This window comes from Fusarium subglutinans (genome assembly GCF_013396075.1).
Source record: "Fusarium subglutinans strain NRRL 66333 chromosome Unknown NRRL66333_c0000043, whole genome shotgun sequence".
Taxonomy (NCBI): Eukaryota; Fungi; Ascomycota; class Sordariomycetes; order Hypocreales; family Nectriaceae; genus Fusarium; species Fusarium subglutinans.
The window spans coordinates 43,561-62,332 of NW_023502106.1; the positions used below are offsets into that span (position 1 = coordinate 43,561).

General features: G+C 49.5%; 6 protein-coding genes across 6 annotated transcripts; 4 read left to right on the forward strand and 2 right to left on the reverse strand.

The window, feature by feature from the left end:
* Positions 1–93: 93 nt before the first annotated feature.
* Positions 94–1,631, forward strand: FSUBG_4730 (major facilitator superfamily transporter; the record flags this gene model as incomplete). The annotated part of the gene is made up of 2 exons (XM_036682751.1): positions 94–291; positions 348–1,631. 2 exons carry the CDS (start codon positions 94–96, stop codon positions 1,629–1,631), a joined length of 1,482 nt encoding a protein of 493 aa, XP_036539653.1.
* A 1,244-nt stretch (positions 1,632–2,875) lies between these two features.
* FSUBG_4731 (YRO2) lies at positions 2,876–3,859 on the reverse strand (the record flags this gene model as incomplete). Its single annotated transcript, XM_036682752.1, has 3 exons — positions 2,876–3,095; positions 3,142–3,751; positions 3,808–3,859. The coding sequence occupies 3 exons, from the start codon at positions 3,857–3,859 to the stop codon at positions 2,876–2,878; spliced, it is 882 nt and encodes a 293-aa protein (XP_036539654.1).
* Positions 3,860–5,749: 1,890 nt separating this feature from the next.
* Positions 5,750–8,154, forward strand: FSUBG_4732 (NTE family; the record flags this gene model as incomplete). Its single annotated transcript, XM_036682753.1, has 2 exons — positions 5,750–6,001; positions 6,046–8,154. 2 exons carry the CDS (start codon positions 5,750–5,752, stop codon positions 8,152–8,154), a joined length of 2,361 nt encoding a protein of 786 aa, XP_036539655.1.
* Positions 8,155–8,763: 609 nt separating this feature from the next.
* On the forward strand, positions 8,764–9,985 carry FSUBG_4733 (thioredoxin reductase; the record flags this gene model as incomplete). The annotated part of the gene is made up of 3 exons (XM_036682754.1): positions 8,764–8,992; positions 9,046–9,873; positions 9,930–9,985. 3 exons carry the CDS (start codon positions 8,764–8,766, stop codon positions 9,983–9,985), a joined length of 1,113 nt encoding a protein of 370 aa, XP_036539656.1.
* A 361-nt stretch (positions 9,986–10,346) lies between these two features.
* On the reverse strand, positions 10,347–11,550 carry FSUBG_4734 (transcription co-repressor GAL80; the record flags this gene model as incomplete). Its single annotated transcript, XM_036682755.1, has 2 exons — positions 10,347–10,909; positions 10,956–11,550. 2 exons carry the CDS (start codon positions 11,548–11,550, stop codon positions 10,347–10,349), a joined length of 1,158 nt encoding a protein of 385 aa, XP_036539657.1.
* A 1,385-nt stretch (positions 11,551–12,935) lies between these two features.
* On the forward strand, positions 12,936–18,057 carry FSUBG_4735 (ABC transporter; the record flags this gene model as incomplete). Its single annotated transcript, XM_036682756.1, has 11 exons — positions 12,936–13,788; positions 13,835–14,554; positions 14,598–14,851; positions 14,897–15,952; positions 15,999–16,031; positions 16,081–16,449; positions 16,496–16,967; positions 17,019–17,159; positions 17,209–17,412; positions 17,459–17,574; positions 17,623–18,057. The coding sequence occupies 11 exons, from the start codon at positions 12,936–12,938 to the stop codon at positions 18,055–18,057; spliced, it is 4,653 nt and encodes a 1,550-aa protein (XP_036539658.1).
* Between the last annotated feature and the right edge of the window lie 715 nt (positions 18,058–18,772).

Below are 18,772 nucleotides of genomic sequence, written 5' to 3' on the forward strand. Positions count from 1 at the left end.
TACCCCAGAACGTACCATTCTTGTCTTCGAACCTTGAACGCTTGGCTAGACAGCCCGTCCTTCTGAAAGTCTTCCGACACAGAGACTGGCAACATGAGCCTCGAGAAGGAAATGTCCAAGACTGGGGAGCATCATGAACAAGTCGGCATCTCGCAAGAGCTGTCCGACGCTCTGAGCAACTACACCCCTGGCAGCCCAGAGGAGAAGAAGCTCGTCAAGAAGATCGATCTCTTCCTAATGCCCATTCTATGGGTTATGTACATCCTGAACTACGTCGATCGTACCAACATTGTAAGTATCATCGGCTGGATACTTCAACACACATACTGACTTACATGCTTTAATAGGGTAACGCCAAAATCGCCGGGATGGGCGACGACCTCAAACTTACAGATGAGATGTATGCCTGGGTTCTCTCCATCTTCTTCTTCGGCTACCTCATCTGCGAAGTCCCCTCCAACATGATCCTCTCACGAAGCCGGCCCTCGCTCTTCCTCCCAGGCATCATGGTCGTCTGGGGTTCCTTGTGCGCCGTCATGGCCGTCAGCAAGAATTACAGCACCATCCTCGCATTCCGCTTCATCCTCGGCTGCATCGAGTCTGGTTTCTTCCCAGGTGTCTTATACCTTCTTAGTTCGTGGTATACGCGTGCTGAGCTCGGCAAGCGGTTTGCCATATTCTACGCTGCTGCGGTGCTCTCGGGTGCTTTTGGTGGTCTGCTTGCTGGTGGTATTACATCTGGGCTGCACGATGCTCATGGTATCTCTGGTTGGCGCTGGCTCTTTATCGTCGAGGGTGTAGCCACTGTTGGTGTTGGTATCATTGCTTGTTTCGTGTTGCTTGACTATCCTCATAACTCAAAGCGCCTCAGCCCACAGGAGCGTCAACTAGCTCAGATTCGCATCGTGGCTGATGGTCTCGCCTCGACAAGCAGTCTCAGCGGTCGACTCACCCACTGGCAAGCATTCGTTGCTGCCATTTCCGATCCCAGGACCTACATCTTCATCGTCCTCTTCATGCTCGATGTCGGCGCAGGAACAATCTCCTACTTCATCCCGACAATCACAAAGACGCTTGGCTACACCTCCGTTCAAGCTCAGTACATGACGGTGCCCATCTACGCCGTTGCTACTGTAGTGCTCATCTTTGTCGCCTGGTCATCGGATCGCCACATCGAACGCCGCTGGCACATCACATCAGCCCTTGTCCTTGGTTGCGTCGGCAGCGTCGTCTGTGCCGCTGTTCAGAACCCCATCGTGCGATACGTGATGATCTGCTTGGTGGCTTCTGGAATCTGGTCAGCACTCCCTTTGATTCTCTCGTGGGCCAGCGCAACAGTCAGCTTGCCTCCAGAGAAGCGCGCCATCGTCCTTGCGCTCGTCAATGCTTTCGGAAATTTCTCTAGTGTCTATGGAAGTCGAATCTGGCCTACGAAGGACTCGCCAGAGTATCACATTGGCTTTGGTGTCACGGCTGCTTTCCTCGGCGCGGGTGCGATTCTTGCCTCGGTTTTGCCTCTGCTGTGTAAGATTACTGCCCATAAGGGCACAGCTGCCGAGAGGGCAGTTCTTGCTGGTCTTCAGACGGAGGAACGAAATGGAACTGGTAGTGAGGCGGCATCGGCCAAGTGATATGGATTTAGCAATATATTGGGACATAGACTATCTAGCAAGTGACCTTAGTTAGTGGGGAGTTGATATTCACTATATAAATGCCTGTTCATCCCCTTATATATGTCCCTATGACTAAGGTGATGTTTCTACGTTTATTGCTTGTCGGATTGCGCATACAATTACATAAAGGAATTTATCGTCCATTGCTATAGTTACTTTGTTTGTGGATAAGCATGTTAAGCGGCAAGCCAGTTTGGACATGAATTACTTGACTAGATCGAGTTAGTACTATCTATTTAGGACATGATGAACCGTTAGAATCATTCTGCTTGGGGTTTATGAATTCATGTAAGCTGCTGGAGTGGATCATGAAGGGATGGCCTACCGAGTTGTGTAGACGAAGTTCATTAGTCTTGAGGTAGGCTAATCCATAGCCCATGCATCAATTCCTTGATGATAATCCATCACTAAGCTTGCTTGACGTGACCCGGCCCCATGACTCACTTGATTGAGGAATTGGGTCGTTGATCGGAACGGCAAAGATGAGACATCGGAACGGCTGGCTGATAAGCGCATCCATATGGAGGACCAAGCCATTCGTGAGAACTTAGAAGGGGGAATCAACTTGTCAAAGTTCCCATCGAGGTCCGTGTAGAGATACGCGCTCACATAATGCTTCTATTAATTCATGTCATGGTTTGGGGACCTTGATGGGGCGATTTGTGCAATGGCGTTGTAATCCGTATCCTTGTTCGGGCTCCGTCAATGGCTGAGAGCAACAGGATGACGGCAGCCGAGACACGGACCTTTCGGAGACTTTTGCGGATGTTGTCATGTGCACTCGGAAGACAGGACAGTTCATGCAAACAGCCGTTCATCATAAAAAGATATCATATCTTCTCTGTCGTCAACATTACATGATTGATGCAGATGCATAAAGTACGTATGCAGGAACTCACAATGGTGTCACAGTCGAGAGGGGCATGTCGTATTCGTGTCCCATCACATTAAAACTACTAACTTGATCATAAGCTACATGTCTCGTATCGACGCCCCAAAACGCCCAGTTCCCTTTCAATCGAGCATGTGTGTGCGTTGCATTTTTACCCAGCCCATTCCAAAACATACAATCTTGATCATTCCATACCGGCTGGCTCGAGCTCAGAACCACTCGTCAAATCGTGAGCGAAAAGTTTGTGTAAAGTGGTGACGTCCAATGCGGAATTGTTCCGTGGACTCGATTGGCTTTTTTTGAGGCGCATTTAAGCTCCATCCTCGTCATCGCCAACGCGAATGGTACCCTCAGCACCAGCGCCGTTGGTCCAGTAGCCTCCAATCTCGGGAGTAGTATCGCGGTTCTGTCGCGTAGCAGTGATGATCCAAAGGCCGAGAACAGCCTTGGTGAGGACGTCGAGGACGGCGTAGATGACGACCTCGGTACCGACCTTGACCTTCCAGGCACCACCAGCAGCACCCCAGACACTGTGGACATTAGCAAAGTCAATTGAAGAATGGTGAGAGAACTTACACAAGGTAGACGAGCCAGAGAATCAGAGAAGCGACGGAGATGGAGCCAAAGAGACGAGCGATCTTGGTGCCACGGGCACGAGAGGTTCGGGAGCCGGGAACCGCGACGTGCCAGATGGTGAAGACAAAGGCGATGACGCTGATAGCATACCATCCCCACTTCTGAGCAGTGTTCGCATGTCCAACAGCGGAGAAAGCACCAGCGAGGACAAAGATCACGTTGGCAATGACGGCAAAGATGGTATGCGCACCATCAACACCCGCGAGGAGACAAAGCTCCACGACAAGGAGGGGCGTCGAGAGTGTCCAGTCAACATATCGCGCCCAGAAGACCTGGCGACAGACCTCATGGTGCGTGTCAGGAACATGCTTGTGATGATCCCTCACGCTGGTACAGTTGAAGTACGATGTCTGGCCAGATGCCATGGCGAAGTAGGCGAGGGCAGAGATGATGGTAGTGAGAGTTGTGAGGAAGTAAAAGATGCGACGCTGGACGGCGACGTTCCATGACAGCAGGGCGAAGAGGGCAGACACGACTGTCATTGCGACGAAGAGAACCCATAAGGCGCGGACGCCATTGTGGCCGATTGTTTGGTAGTGAGTCGGTTCAGCTAACACATCATCATCAGTAAAGCTCTACACCACGGGTAGGTAAGAATGAGCATACGAACGACGGTGGGAATGGGAGAAACCCCTCCATGAGTCTTGTAAGCCTCCATGTTGAAAAATATCTCTGAAGCTATTCAATTGAAGATCTTCAAGGTCGAAGCGATGAAGAGGCTGAGAAGTGAAAGCTTGAAGCTGGGGCGGGGAGCTTATAAGAAGAGAGGCGGGAGCTTACGCCGCATCTGCCTGAGGCGTTTTCCAAGCCGTGAGTGAGTGAGTGAATGATTGGATTGGACGTTTCGTAAATGAAAACAAAACGTCATCAATGACATGTAGACTGCGCGGGTTTGCACTGTGAAAGCAGGTATTTAGGATGCGGGGGAATGAACCCTTCAGGTTACGCGAGGCCATCGTGTGTGAGAGGCGTCACGAATACGTAATTTGTGTAGCGAATCATGAGAGGGGCATTGGTATTGTCATATGATGCGGAACATTAACGATACAACTTATGCATATTTATGTTACAGTTCAGTTACAGTTCTGTTGTATTTTTTAGATTTGTTACTGGAGCTGGAATGAACCTGAAGCTTTGACTGTGATGCATGGAGCTCCTAGACACAGCGCGTACCACAGACGTCACAAGCAAGTCAAACAAGGTTAGTAACAAAGGTCTAGACTCGTGTTTTGTTTTTCCATGTCAAGCTAGAAACTTTGTGGTACCACAAATACCCGACGCCGGAGGCTTTACTCAGACGGAAGAATAATTGTTCCCTGCTGCCTTGGTTGAGTTGCAGATCTTGAGAAGATGGATCTCGATCGTTGGAGGATCGACCCTCGGGAGGGAAGAGGCAGGTGACACGAACAAGCTCGGGTCAGCCGTGTCTCATACTTCAGCTGTCCACAGTGAGAAGGTCGGGATTGTTTTGGGACGGACGGGAAAGTGCATGAGGGAGAGAGGTCACGGTGAGGAATTATCGTAAGCCATGATGCAAGTCGCCGTCCGTCTTGCATTCTCTCCTCTTGTCTCCCAGGCAGTCAGTCAGGCCAGTATCCAACGTTGCCTCCATTTACGTGCCCGTCGTAAGCCATCATGTCATGTCATCTCTCCCCCGCAAATTCCCCAGACTCGAAAATGTAATCACCTGCCGAACATCGGCTTTTCCAAAACCTGGAGAGTCCAATAACCACTTCCGCTTCCGCTTCTTTGTTGACATGTGAACGGGACCCCAACCCCGATTCATGACGCATCCTGGTTTAGTGACAGCCAATTTGTACCACGTGCACCTCCAGCGCCCACTCCATCCATGATTGGACTGTTTCCCTACAACCAAGCGGTGTGCGGCTGGAAGGACAAGAGTCAGATGTTCATGTTTTGCTGAGATAACCTTTGTCAGAAGAATCAATCAATAGCCTGCAAGACTTGTTGGGTAGAAAAAGTAAATTTAGATGGGGAGAATCAGCTGTCGCGAGCCCAACCCTGGAGAAGAAGTAAATACAGGGCATTTTAGTGGCCCATGCTCCTCCACGTCAAAAATTGGTGGGGAATGGGGCCTCAGCTCGGCAAGTGGATTCAATTTGGGAACGGCAGCGAAAAGGAAAGGAAACGGTCATTTCGTCGTCTTTCCCTTCCAAAGCAAACCAAGAAATTCCTCACTTTTGACTTTTGGCTCAAATACAATAAACTCATCATTCAGAATTACCATCTCAAGATCATCTTTCTCCCTCCCTTATCATTCCACCTCCAATTCTTCATGTCTCAGCGCCCCCTCCATTAACCCCCACCACTTCCGTTGACCGTTCCGCACCCTACAAATGCTTCTCGACTTGTGACCACGATTCCTTGTCCGACTGTCTGCTCGAATACAATATCCTTACCCCCCTACGCCTTGCGACACGACATCTAGAATCTTAACGCGTACAAAACATCGTTTGTCATGCTATAACCTCGTTCCCCCGACCTCGCACACGACCGAACCTGCGCTTCCGCGGCGCGGGCTTTCACCATGGCCGACCTTATTCTCCCTGCCCGCGCGGTCCCTAGTCTATACAAGTCTACAAAATCTCCAGTCAAATCGAATACCAAAGCGAAGCGACCGCCGGTATCGTCAGTTCCTGTTGTTGGAACGCTGCAAAAAGCGATCAAATCGGCGAACGATACATGGCAGTGGTGCAAAGATGGCTTGACAGAAGATCAGCGCTTAAAGATCAAGCAGCTGGAGGAGAGAAAGCGCATGTTATGCCTGTCTATGCAGAATGTGCGTCATCCCGTTCTGTACTGAAACCTCAACTGACCAGCCAGGCCGAGTCCCACGCACAATGGGAGAGTGCTGCGAAAGAACTCGACAGTCTTGAAGGCAATGATGAATGGAAGCGCGATTCCTCGTCAGGCGACTATAACCCCGAATTAATTGAGCAACGACTCCACGATCTTGACGAAGCGCGGACGAAATGCGACGTACACACAATGATGCACTTGATCCGTACCGCTTTGTCGCGCGATCTCGGCGGTATGGATAACGTCGATCTTTACCGACATTCTTACTCCGGGACGAAACACCTTATCGAGCGATATGTCGAATCTACAATAAGAACTATCGATGCAGTTGTTACACAAAGCCGACTGGACCAAAGTATTGAGAACAGAGACCTACTTGAAGGAATATTGTTTGCTCGGCAGAGTTATGGCCGAAGCGCATTACTTTTGTCTGGTGGAGGCACCTTTGGCATGTCGCATATTGGTGTTCTCAAAGCTCTTTTCGAAGCGCGGCTATTGCCACGAATTATATCTGGCGCAAGTGCAGGAAGTATCGTGTGCGCCGCCATGTGCACCAGGACCGACGAGGAGATCCCGAAGCTTATTGAAGAGTTTCCGTATGGGGATCTTGCGGTTTTCGAGGATCCCAGCGGTCAAGATGGTGTTTGGAGTAACTTGCGACGGTTGTTGACAGAGGGGAGTTGGTCTGACATCAAGAATCTTACCCGGGTGATGAGAGGATTGATGGGCGACATGACGTTTCAAGAGGCTTACAACCGGACGCGGCGCATTCTCAACATCTGTGTCTCCACGGCTTCCATGTACGAACTACCTCGACTGCTCAACTACGTCACTGCACCGAATGTCATGATCTGGTCGGCGGTTGCTGCATCATGTTCTGTTCCTCTCGTCTTCAACGCTGCGCCGCTGCTCGTCAAGGACCCAATTACTGGCGAGCATCAACCTTGGAACCCTACGCCCCAAAGATGGATCGATGGGTCTGTGGATAACGATTTACCGATGACACGCCTTGCGGAAATGTTTAACGTCAACCATTTTATTGTCTCTCAAGTCAATCCTCACGTTGTTCCCTTCCTCGCAAAAGATGACCACTTGTCACCGTTTCGAAAGCCAGAACAAGGTCAGCAGACAAATGGAGAAGACTACGATTGGATTCACACCATGACATCTCTTGCGCGCGACGAAGCCTTGCATCGACTTCATTTTCTGGCCGAACTCGGTATCATGCCCAACCTTGCGACCAAGTTTCAGAGTGTTCTCAGCCAGAAATACTCCGGCGACATCAATATTCTTCCCGAGATGAGTATAAACGATTTGCCACGGCTACTAAGCAACCCAAGTCCGGAATTTATGATGCGAGCATGTCTCATGGGTGAACGTGCTACATGGCCCAAATTGAGCCGAGTACGCGACCGATGCGCGATTGAACTGGCATTGGATCGAGCTGTACACAGACTTCGCGCTCGAGTTGTCTTTTCGCAAAGTCAGCGCGATCTAAGACATTTGAACGTCACTGCTGGAAACATCCCGCTTAAGCTGCCAGTTAGAGTAAAGCAGGGCCAAGCAATCATTGAGCCGCCCGCAGAGATTAAGAACCAGAAGCGACATCGCCGGAAATCTGGAAGCAGTCTGCACGTCGGACCCCGACAGTGGCTATTGCTTGACACAAACACTATCACCGACGACGAGACGGAGCAAGAGGAGCTCATCGAGATGGAGTCTCGTCGACGCGCTGGGTCTCCGGTCGCACAGCGCAAACCCCGCCTCAAGCGCGCATCCCGATCACAGATCCATATCCACACCCGAGCCACCCTCTCAGCCGTCGTCGATGCAGAAGAAGTAAACCCAACATTCAACTTTTCCAAACCAATTACTCCACCATTGAAGAGTCCAAAGGGTAGCGAGTCACAGGCTCAATCCGACACAGCGACACCAGAGCCAGACAACGTCACATCCGCAACAGAGGCAGAACCAAGTGAAGTGTTTCACTCGAGCGACGGCCGCGAAGATACAGATGTCAGCGATCCTGAAACAATTGAGGTGCATCAGTTGTCGAGTACGCTTAATAAGGCGGTTAGTGTGGATGAACCGAATGGGCCTGCTGCGAGGGCGGGTTGGATCCTTTGGGACTAGGAGGTCAATGGGGAGGATCAGCCATAGAGCGAGAGTGTGCTCACGAAGCATTGTGTTTGGTGTTTAGCATGGGATTTGAGTAGCATTGAGATATACCATTCATATAAAGCATATTTTGTTTATTTAAAGCAAGGGGATTAAATCGTGATCTTCTACGTGAGCTTCGGTTGGTGTCTGAGATGCTGGTCTCTACGTTGGCTACCCTAAACTCAGCATAAATTTATATTACATATGTCAACTTTTGTAGTCAACATCAGGGTATGTACGACTTTAGTGTTTCTTATCAAAGTTTAGGGTGAATTGTCTCTCAACTTTAAAAAGATGAGAAGAGGTACTCAATTGAGTCAAAGCCACTTTTTGCTGGAAACATCAGGGTACCTAACGCCACCCTCAACGCCTACGGTATGATTTTGAACACAAAGCCACTTGGTATCTCTTACGTTTCAGTACGAAGTGCACCTTGATGTGCTATTTTCTGTTGGAACTTGTGGCTCAGAGCTTATATCACCACCAAGAACTTAGAGCCTCCCCGTCTGGAGTCTCTATATCTAGGCATCACACCCACCAAAATGAGCTTGCTTTTCGATGCCCACCCTCTGGATCCCCACGATGCTGTTCTTCAGCAGTCTTTTATGGCTCTTTTCTCTGACCTATGCTGTCGCGGAGCCCACCAACTTCTCACAGCCAGACTTCGATGTCATCGTTATCGGCGGCGGCCCAGCTGGCCTTTCTGCTCTGAGTGGCCTCGCAAGAGTGCGTAGAAAAGCGCTTCTCATTGATTCTGGGGAATATAGAAATGGTCAAACGACACATATGCACGATGTCATCGGTTGGGATGGTAAGCAGCCCGTAGTCTGCTAGATTCAGAGAATTGATTGACCTTGCAAATAGGTGTTCAGCCCGCTTATTTCCGCCATGAAGCTCGCCGTCTCCTCAAGCACTACAAAACCGTCAGGATGGTGAACGGGACAGTAATCGATATAAAGCGCCTCCCCGGGACCAACACACGCTTCTCCGTCTCCGTTGAACGTCCCGACGGCAAAGTCAACAGATTACCCGTAGAAATCCTAGCGCGCAAAATAGTCCTCGCAACTGGCCTGAAAGACATTCTGCCCTCCACGCCTGGCATTGCGGAGAACTGGGGCAGGGGCATTTACTCGTGTCCTTGGTGCGACGGCTACGAGTACGCCGACCAGCCCCTCGGTCTTTTATGCCCCCTCGACAAGGTCGCCAACTACGTTAGAAAAGTCCTTACGCTCGGCACCGACATCGTCGCCTTCGTCAACGGGACTGATAACGAAGAGATGAGGAAGCTGGCTGACGCGCGATTTCCCCAGTGGGAGGAGTATCTGCAGCTTCACAACGTGACGATCGATAACCGCACCATAACCTCTCTCGAACGCCTCAAGGCCGGCGAAGAAGTGGATAAGAATCCGCAGTTGCCCTCGGTCCCGAAAGATGACCTCTTCAGGGTGCATTTCACAGAGGGTGAACCCGTGCAACGAGTTGCTTTCCTGTCGAGCTTCCCCAGTAGGCAGCGTTCGGATATTGGAGAAAAAGCCGGCGTGGCTTCGGCGTACGGAAAGCTGAGAGTCACGAGTGGTGGGATGCTCACGAATGTGGCCGGTGTCTATGCTGTGGGTGATGCGAATTCTGACAGCGCTCCTAATGTCCCGCATGCGATGTATACGGGGAAGAAGGCCGCTGTGGCAATCCATGGTAAGTAGCAAATGCTTTTGTATTTTGAGGTGAGAATGTGTGCTGATCATGTGTAGTGGCACTTGAGACAGAGAACCAGGTTGCTGAGCTTGCGGAAATAGCAGAGTCCTAAGTTTACTTCATTTTATGTAAATTATGTAAAGATTTATATAAACTTGGTAAAGTTTTGATGAATTTAGGGTATTAATGCAAACATTGGATGATAATGTGTTAGGAAATATACGGTCAAGCGTAGTTTGGCGCCATCAGCTGGGAAAAATCATGATGATGCAAAATATGGAAATGCAAGGCTCCTAAGTGGCGGTTCATGCAACTATGCTGCCCTCCTAAAAGTCGCTAATGGTGACGTTGAGTATTGTGATAACAGCAGAAACTGGCTTTGATATAGCCAGCCACGTCCCATATAAACACATGCATAGGCCATAATGGATGCTGATTAAATAAAAAAGCTATAAAATGATCAAAGTTGGAACTCAAACGCCCCTATCCTCATCCCACTGTCCAAGCAACCCCTCAAGCTGCTCATGCCTCTTCAACGCCTCCTCAAAGCTAACCAACCCATCCTCCTCCCCCTCCGCAAACGCCTCATAAACAGCCGCTACACCCCTCGCCAGCAGCGGAATATCCTGCTGCCACTCCTCCCACTTCCACTCGACCTTCTCCACAACATCTCTCTCAAAATCATGTACTTCAACCACAACAGGCTTCTCATAAGCTGAAGCGCCGTGGAGTGTAGTCCCGGTAAAGACTTGTACTCTTATCTCTCCCTTTTCGCCGGCGATGGCTATGCTTAGGTGAGGAGAGCCGGGGAAGGGTTGACCGCGGCGGAAGCGGACGAGGACGGCGGCGTCTTTTTGGGCGGTGGGGGATTCGGAGAGACGGCCTGTTGCGAGGATGAGGTCTGGGACGTTGGAGGTTGTTGTGTGGGTAATTTCGTTGGTCTTGGGATCGCGGATGCGGATGTTGGGACGTTGATTGTGCAGTGTGCTTTTTAAGTTTGTGATGTCTCCGATGATGTATTGGAACTGATCGAAGACTGGCCTGTTAGTTGATGTTTAGACTTTCTGCAAGTGGTGACTTACTGTGTCCGAGACCAATGGTAAAGATATTACCCCCAACAGCCCGTTGAGCAAAATACTCCAAACTCGACGGCAGAATTTCTCTATCATTCGTCCCTCCAGATGCATACAATTCCGCACTGACAACCTTGCCAATCCTTCCTTCTTTGACAATCTCTCTCAACTTCTTGATCGGCGGCGCATACCGTCCCTGCAATCCAACAATCGTCTTCACCCCCTGCTCCTTGGCCGCATCAACAAGTTCCCTCGCATGCGTAACATCCTGCGCAAGCGGCCACTCCACGTATAAATCCTTGCCAGCCTTTAGACTCGGAAGAGCACTTGAATGGTGAACATCAACACGCGTAGCTACAACGACTAACTCGACATCCTTATCAGCGGCCAAGTCTTCTGGTGTACCGTAGGCTTTAGTCTCGGGAGGGAGATTGTAATGCGCTATAGCGTTCTTGGCAGCTTGGAGGGAGGAGTTCTGGAGGGCGACGATTTGGTATTTGGATCGACCGAGGGGGGAGGTCAGGTACTGGAGATGGGTGTTTGACGCCCATGACGTTTTAGCGGAGGATGAGAGGCCGATGATGGCTGTGCGGATTGGGGCCATGTTGGGTTGGTCTTTTAGTCAAGATTAATATTTGATTATTGTTTCAGGTCTGGCTTTGGGTTATTTTTGGGGGTTTTATATCTTGAGATGGTGTTGTTGACGTTGGAGATGGTGTCATTGTGATTTCTAATCGTTGATTTGTAAGGCGAGGTCATTGGTGAGATTGATGTGCCAAGAATCAAACACGTAGAATTCAATTGGTCAGATCTAACTTGTATGACAGTTGTAAGAAAGATAACGTCTGACAGTTGAAGAATCTATTATGGTGCAGTATGTTCGGGAGGTCAAGTTCGTGTTAATTGACAGCCAACCAATCAGATTCGAACAAGGTTGACTACCAAGCATATGCGCATCCTTGAACAGTCTTTGCCAAATTCTGATAACAAGCTCCAGAGTCAGGAGTCACGCTTGACTACAATAATCTTCTCCTATATTCCTTATCTCTTCACAGCCTCCCCCTTCATCAGCGTCACTGGCACCCTCGGCAAGCCCCAAGCACCACGAGGATCCCACTGCCGAGAAACCGCCCTACCGTCAATCCTTCATCGTAAAAGGGCGACCAATCACGTCTGCAAACCATGAGATGCAACGTGGAAGCCATGCCCAACGGCAGCAGTTCCGCTTGGTGTACCTGAATGCAACGTTCACCTACCGACACCCGCAAGCTAAGCCCAGACCGTAAATCACCGAACCACCTCCAACCAATACACGAACAATGATCTGATAAATCTAGAACAAATCCTCAATAGTTTGTTTTAGTTGCTCCTCTTTGTTTTAGCTTGTGATAGTGGAACCCCCATCAGGGCGACGTCAAGGTGGTGGCTGAGCAGCAAAAAGCGCACGTACCCACCGTTTCACATCCCCCAATACGAGAACCATTTTCACCCTCGCTTCACAAGGGGGGATCAAGTCGTCGTCACGATCTAGGCTTCTCTCTTAGGGCTGCAGGAACTTCTGTCTTGGTGCCAGAGCTTGATAGAAGTATGCCTAACTCAATAACTCAGAATCAGCCTCGTCTCCACAACTTAATTTAATTTCCCTTTCAACCTTCTTATTATAGATTCTCTGGTGACATTATGTAAACATACCTCGATGAAACTAGACGCACGTAAGTCTGCTAACTCGTTTAAGAAGGCACTTACTGTGATAATGCATCTGGCCTCATTGTGAAAAAAATTCACAAGACGCCCTTGGGACAAGATTGGTTGGTCACATACCTATCCAGCTGTCATGTTTTCTTTCACCCCTAGTCATAGACCCCTCCGCGGGACGGACACTATGACATCCAATTCGTCTAGAGGCAGCCCAGGCAATCGTGAAATCTGTATATAGTACCTAACATAATCATATCATGAATACCTTCATCCTTCACACATCACCGAATCATGTTCTCATCCACAAGACTATGGTTCCGGCAACTGCACGCCCTGACAAGGAAAATCTTCCTGATTACACTCGTCAAGCACTGGCTCTCAACACTCCTCCGAACTCTCCTAATACCCGTCCTGATTCTCGTTCTGGTCCTTCAAATCCAGAACTTCACAGGCGATGGAAGCAGGTATGGCGTTGGAGAGCCGTCTCCCATCCCAAGCCTTGCTGAGACTCTGCCCCCAGGGACGAAACTTGTTTTTGTGAAGGGTTCGAACGCGGGGTCTGATGTTGGCGGCGTTATCACCAAGATCAAAGTTGGGCTGAAGGGGAGTGTTGAAGTTGCTGATAGTGAAGCCGATTTACGAAATCGATGTCCCACGAGTTTAAGCGGTGTAACGAATTGTTACGCTGCTGTTATTTTCAACGATTCACCTCTTAGCAAAGCGGGCAATAAGACGTGGAGTTACACCATCAGGGTTAGTTCAGCACGAGCATCAACCAAATTCGACATCGCCACGCCTTCCAAGAACCACTACGCATCGCTCCAACTCGCCGTCGAAAATGCCATCACGAACTCCACCACGACTCCGAACAGTTACATGTTTACACGGATAACACAAGATGAGGCTGCAGAGATAAAGCGTCGTAACTTTGCGGCGACTATGGTCGGCGGTTTTGGAATCGTGTGTTTTCTGAGTATGATTTCGTCGGTGTTTCATATCATTGGCATGATATCGACGGAAAGGGAGGCCGGGATGGCGCAGTTGATCGATGTGATGACTGGTGGTGCGGCATCGGCGAGGGTGTTGAGTTATCTTATTGCTTTCAATATCATCTACTTGCCGAGCTGGATCATATTTGGAGCCTGTAAGTCCAACAAAAGTCATCCCATCTACGCTGCTAACGATAGTAGTATATGCAGCCCTCCTCGTGCCGACTTCGAACGCCGCTATCGTCATCCCCTGGCAGATCCTCTCCGGCCTATCCCTCACAAGTTTGAGTGTCTTTGCAGCCACCATCAACATCCGATACACCGCCATATCCATGGTCATCGTCCTAATGCTCCTCGCCACCCTGTGCGAGATTCTCGACTCCAAACCCGAAAACGTCCCTGCGCTTATCGTCCTAATCCTATCTGCCATCTTCCCGAGCTCGAGCTACATCTTCTTCCTGAACCAACTCTGTCGAAACGAAGCGCAAGGTCTCGCAACCAACATTTCGAAACCAGCTCCCCATCAGCCTCGCATATACGACGTTACAGTATCTATGTTATGGGGTCTACTGCTTCTTACGATAGTATTCTACCCTTTACTAGCTATCCTCTTCGAGAAGTGCTCTCATGGTGTTAGCAACAAGGGTAGAAAGTTCGGAAGCGCAACGACCGACTCTTCAACAGCCCTCGAGATCACCGACCTTACGAAAACTTACAAACCTTCTCTATGGAGACGATGTTGTCGGAGAGCTCGTCCCACGATAGCTGTCAACTCACTCAGCTTTTCCATGCAGAGGAAGCAAGTCTTGTGTCTTCTTGGCATCAACGGCTCTGGCAAGACAACAACATTAGGTCTGATCGCTGGCACACAGAAGCTCACAAGTGGCTCAATAAATATCAATGCCCCTCGCTCAAATCTTGGTAAGTTTAACATCGACACTTGGGTCTTCTACTAACTGTCTAGGCATCTGCCCCCAGCGCAACATCCACTGGCCCGAGCTTTCGGTCCTCGAGCACGGTAGACTTTGGGCCATGATGAAAGGCGGAGCAACAGATCCCCATTCACTCGACACCCTCGTTGAGTCCTGTGATCTATCCCTGAAGAAACACAGCCCCGTCGGTACACTCAGTGGAGGCCAGATGAGAAAGGTACAAATGCTATGCATGTTAGCAGGCGGTAGTTCAATCTGCCTCATGGACGAAGTCACCACTGGAATGGTAAGTTGCTCTACCAACTCATGGTGCACTCACTCACAAGTGTAGGACCCCGTCTCTCGAAGAGCAATGTGGAACATCATCCTTGCCGAACGCCAAAAACGAAGCCTCATCCTCACGACCCATTTCCTAGACGAATGCGAAGTTCTCGCCGATCAAGTCGTCATCGTATCACACGGCCACGTCAAGTGTCAGGGCTCCACAGCGGCTCTGAAGAATCTCCACGGAGGAGGTTATCGCGTACATCTACCGGGCGCTCAGAACCCGCCGAACACACCATATGCTACGACTGTACATCAAGGGCAGACTGTGTTCAAAACTCCAGATTCGACATCTGCTGCACAGCTTTTGACGTCTCTGCAAGCAGCGGGATACTCTGATACGTCATTGAGCGGTCCTACCATGGAAGATGTCTTCCTAGAGGTCGCTGATGAACATGATGAAGACGACGTTGGAACTTCTGACAGGAGTCCTTTTCTTGAAGGTACCGAGACACCGGATAGCCAACTCAGTTCAGGAACACAAGCTTCATTCCTCCAACAACTCTCGGCACTTCTCCTTAAGCGCCTTCTAGTTCTCAAGAGAGGATTCTGGTGGTATATCCTCGCCCTCGCGATCCCAATGATCTTCACACCTATTTTCAGCGCCATGGCCAACGATCCCACACCCTTCCAACCAACACCCTGTGTATCAACCGACTCATCCGTTCTCGACGAACCATGGCCAATATCTCTTCGACCAAATGGCTACTATGATCTAGCAGGTTTCGATAATATCTCTATGCTTATCGGTCCAAACTCCCTCAACAAGACTCTCTTTCGCTCGTTGTCAAAGTACCCCATCGGGAAGGAATATGACATGAAGGCTTATCAAGATCAGATCAAGTCCCAGGATGACTATGATGCTTTCTTGAAACAAGTTAGTGATAAACCGAGACAGCTTGTACCCGGAGCGTTGTACATGGATGGGAAGGATAAGGATACGCTTGCGTACAACGCAGAGCATGGCCCTGATGGGTCGATGTTGATGTTGAATATGTGGAGTCAGCTGAAGAGTGAAACTCCTATTTCGCTATCTTTTGCATACTTCAGTTCATCTATACCTGTTCGTACTTCACACTACTTACTTGACTCTGCTGACTAGATCATAGTCTGACCCTGGCCCCGGCATGTTTCTCGCTATCGTGAGTAACTATTGAGCTCATTCAGTGATAGCTACTAACACGACGCCAGCTACTCACCGTCCTACACGTGCTTTACCCAGCCTTCTTCGCCCTATACCCCGCGTACGAACGACTTCGCAAGATTCGAACCCTACAATACTCCAACTCGATCCAACCTCTTTCACTCTGGACATCTCACATCATCGTGGACATAGTCTTCGTGCTTATTATATCCTGCCTCTCCACCTTGTTTATCTCTTTGCTCATTCTAAAGTGGTATGGAGTTTGGCATCTCTTCCCTGTTATGCTTCTGTACGGCTTCGCGATGATGCTTTGGTGTTACATAATCTCCCTCTTTGCACGATCAGAGCTTTCCTCTTTTGGCATATCCTTTTGTGTTTCGCTTTTGATGTTTGGTATCTCCGTCGCAGGACTTATGGTATGTCACTTCACTTATCCCAACCGAATGCATGCTGACCAGTTAGATTGCATCTTTCAACCAAAGCCCAGGCAATAGGTCTGCTTCCATTGACACAGCAGTTTTCATCCTCGGTCTCATCTTCCCGGTCGCCAACCTCTTCCGGGCCATGGTCGTTGGTCTCAACGTCTGGGCCGCGGGATGTCGTGGTGATGCAGTGATAAGCTACCCAGGCAATATCCATGCCTACGGCGGCCCGATTCTTCTCCTCTGTATCCAAGTCGCGTACTTGTTTGCTCTTTTGTTGTTCCTTGACGGAAGAACGTGGACGTTGAGAAGTCTGTGGGCAGAGCATATCGTGCCACTGTACCAACGGAAGAGGATCGACGGGAAGGATGCTCACATTGAGATGGCGCCAATGACAAAGCCTCGTGGCATGAGTGGGAACTTGGTCGATGTTGATCAAATTTACAAGTCATTTGGTGGTAATGTTGCTGTTGATGGTGTCTCTCTCACTATGGCAAAGGGAGAGCTACTTGGTGAGTCCTGTTCCCTGCCTTTTTCTCTTCCCGCCACTAACGCTTGACCAGCTCTTCTCGGCCCCAACGGAGCCGGTAAGACGACTACTACCAACATGATGCGAGGCGAAGTTCGCCCAGACTACGGTAATATCTACATCAAGGGGGTGGATATGCAGAAGGATACCCGAGCTGGGCGACATAGCATCGGCTGTAAGCATTGACCTTTACTCGATCTTTTCACCTACTGATGATAATGTAGACTGTCCACAATTTGACGCCTTGGACCAGATCACCGTACGCCAGCAGCTTGCTTTCTACGCTCGCGTGAAGGGCATAGCAGATGTACAGAGGAATGTCAACTTGGTCATGTCAAAGGTTGGATTGAGGCCTCACGCCGATAAGCTGACATCTCGGTTATCTGGTGGAAACAAGCGAAAGCTGAGTTTGGCTATTGCTTTATTGGGTATGTCGCATCGCCTAACACCATTGACCAAGACTGACCAATCCAGGCAACCCACCGATTCTCATACTGGACGAACCGAGTTCAGCGATGGACCCTATAGCTAAGCGCGACATGTGGGCTATGCTGTCAGGCATTTCATCAAGTCGCTCAGTCCTTTTGACGGTAAGTGTCTATCTCTTTTCGATATAGTATCCTGCTGATGATCAATAGACGCATTCAATGGAAGAAGCAGATATGCTAGCAACCCGCGTCGCAATCCTTTCAAAACGCATCCTCGCCGCCGGCACAATCCAAGAACTCCGCAACAGGCACAGCAACTCGTACGAAGTACATTTGGTACTAGATTCAGCACCAACATCAGACCAAGTCGAAATGCGCAAGGTGGAAGCATGGATTCGCAAGACGTTCCAAGGTGCCAACTTTAGGGGGCTGAGCTTGGGAGGACAGTTTCGCTTCAGCATTCCGGCCAGTAGCACTGCTGATGGAGCGTTTGCTGCTTCGCAGAATAAGAAGGGTCAGGTTGTTGAGGTGATTGAGACTCTGGAGCAGTATAAGAGGACTATGGGCGTTGCGCACTATACTGTTAGTATGGGGACTTTGGAGATGATATTCTTGAAGATTATTGAGGATTATATTTTGTATTAGGCCTTTTAATTATAGATTTAGCGTGTGATTCAACGATTTTCTATTTCAACTACCCGTGAACTTTTGTGTACTTCTATTGTATAAGTCGGGAGAACTGCACAATTTGTGAGATATGAACCTTTCCGGGATCCCAGGGACAATTCATCCGACATCGGAATATCCAGACCTCCATTGGAGAGCATCTGAGACAGGATCAGCATTCATGATTTACATGTCAAGATCAAGCTTTCAACCAAGACCAATAGTCAGAAACACGCATGTGCCCCCGCCTCATAATAGAAACCTATAGAATCCAAGCCCCGGGTAGGAACGGGCCGCACTCCAGTATCAGTCTCCTATAGACGAGATGCATATACGTCAGCATTTGGTGGAGGGCTAACAAGACTGTCTCACACAGTTGGGGAAAATATAACGTCGATCAGGCGAACTTTCAAAGCTGAATGCTTGATTGTGAGACAGGGCTTTCATTATGTCACTTAACTGCATGTTCCACCTCTCATTCAGATATACCTTAGTGTTTCGGGCCTCAAAGTTATGAAGTCCTACGCCACAAGTCAGCCATCCCTTACAGGCATAGCTAAGCAGGTTTTTACAGTGTAAGGTATCTTGTACTCATGACAGCTAAGCGCATTTACTGACCAGTGATGCCATATCGAAGACTGAGACACGGCACATCCGCCAGGTATTCATGTATATGCATGCCTTCAACGCAAGA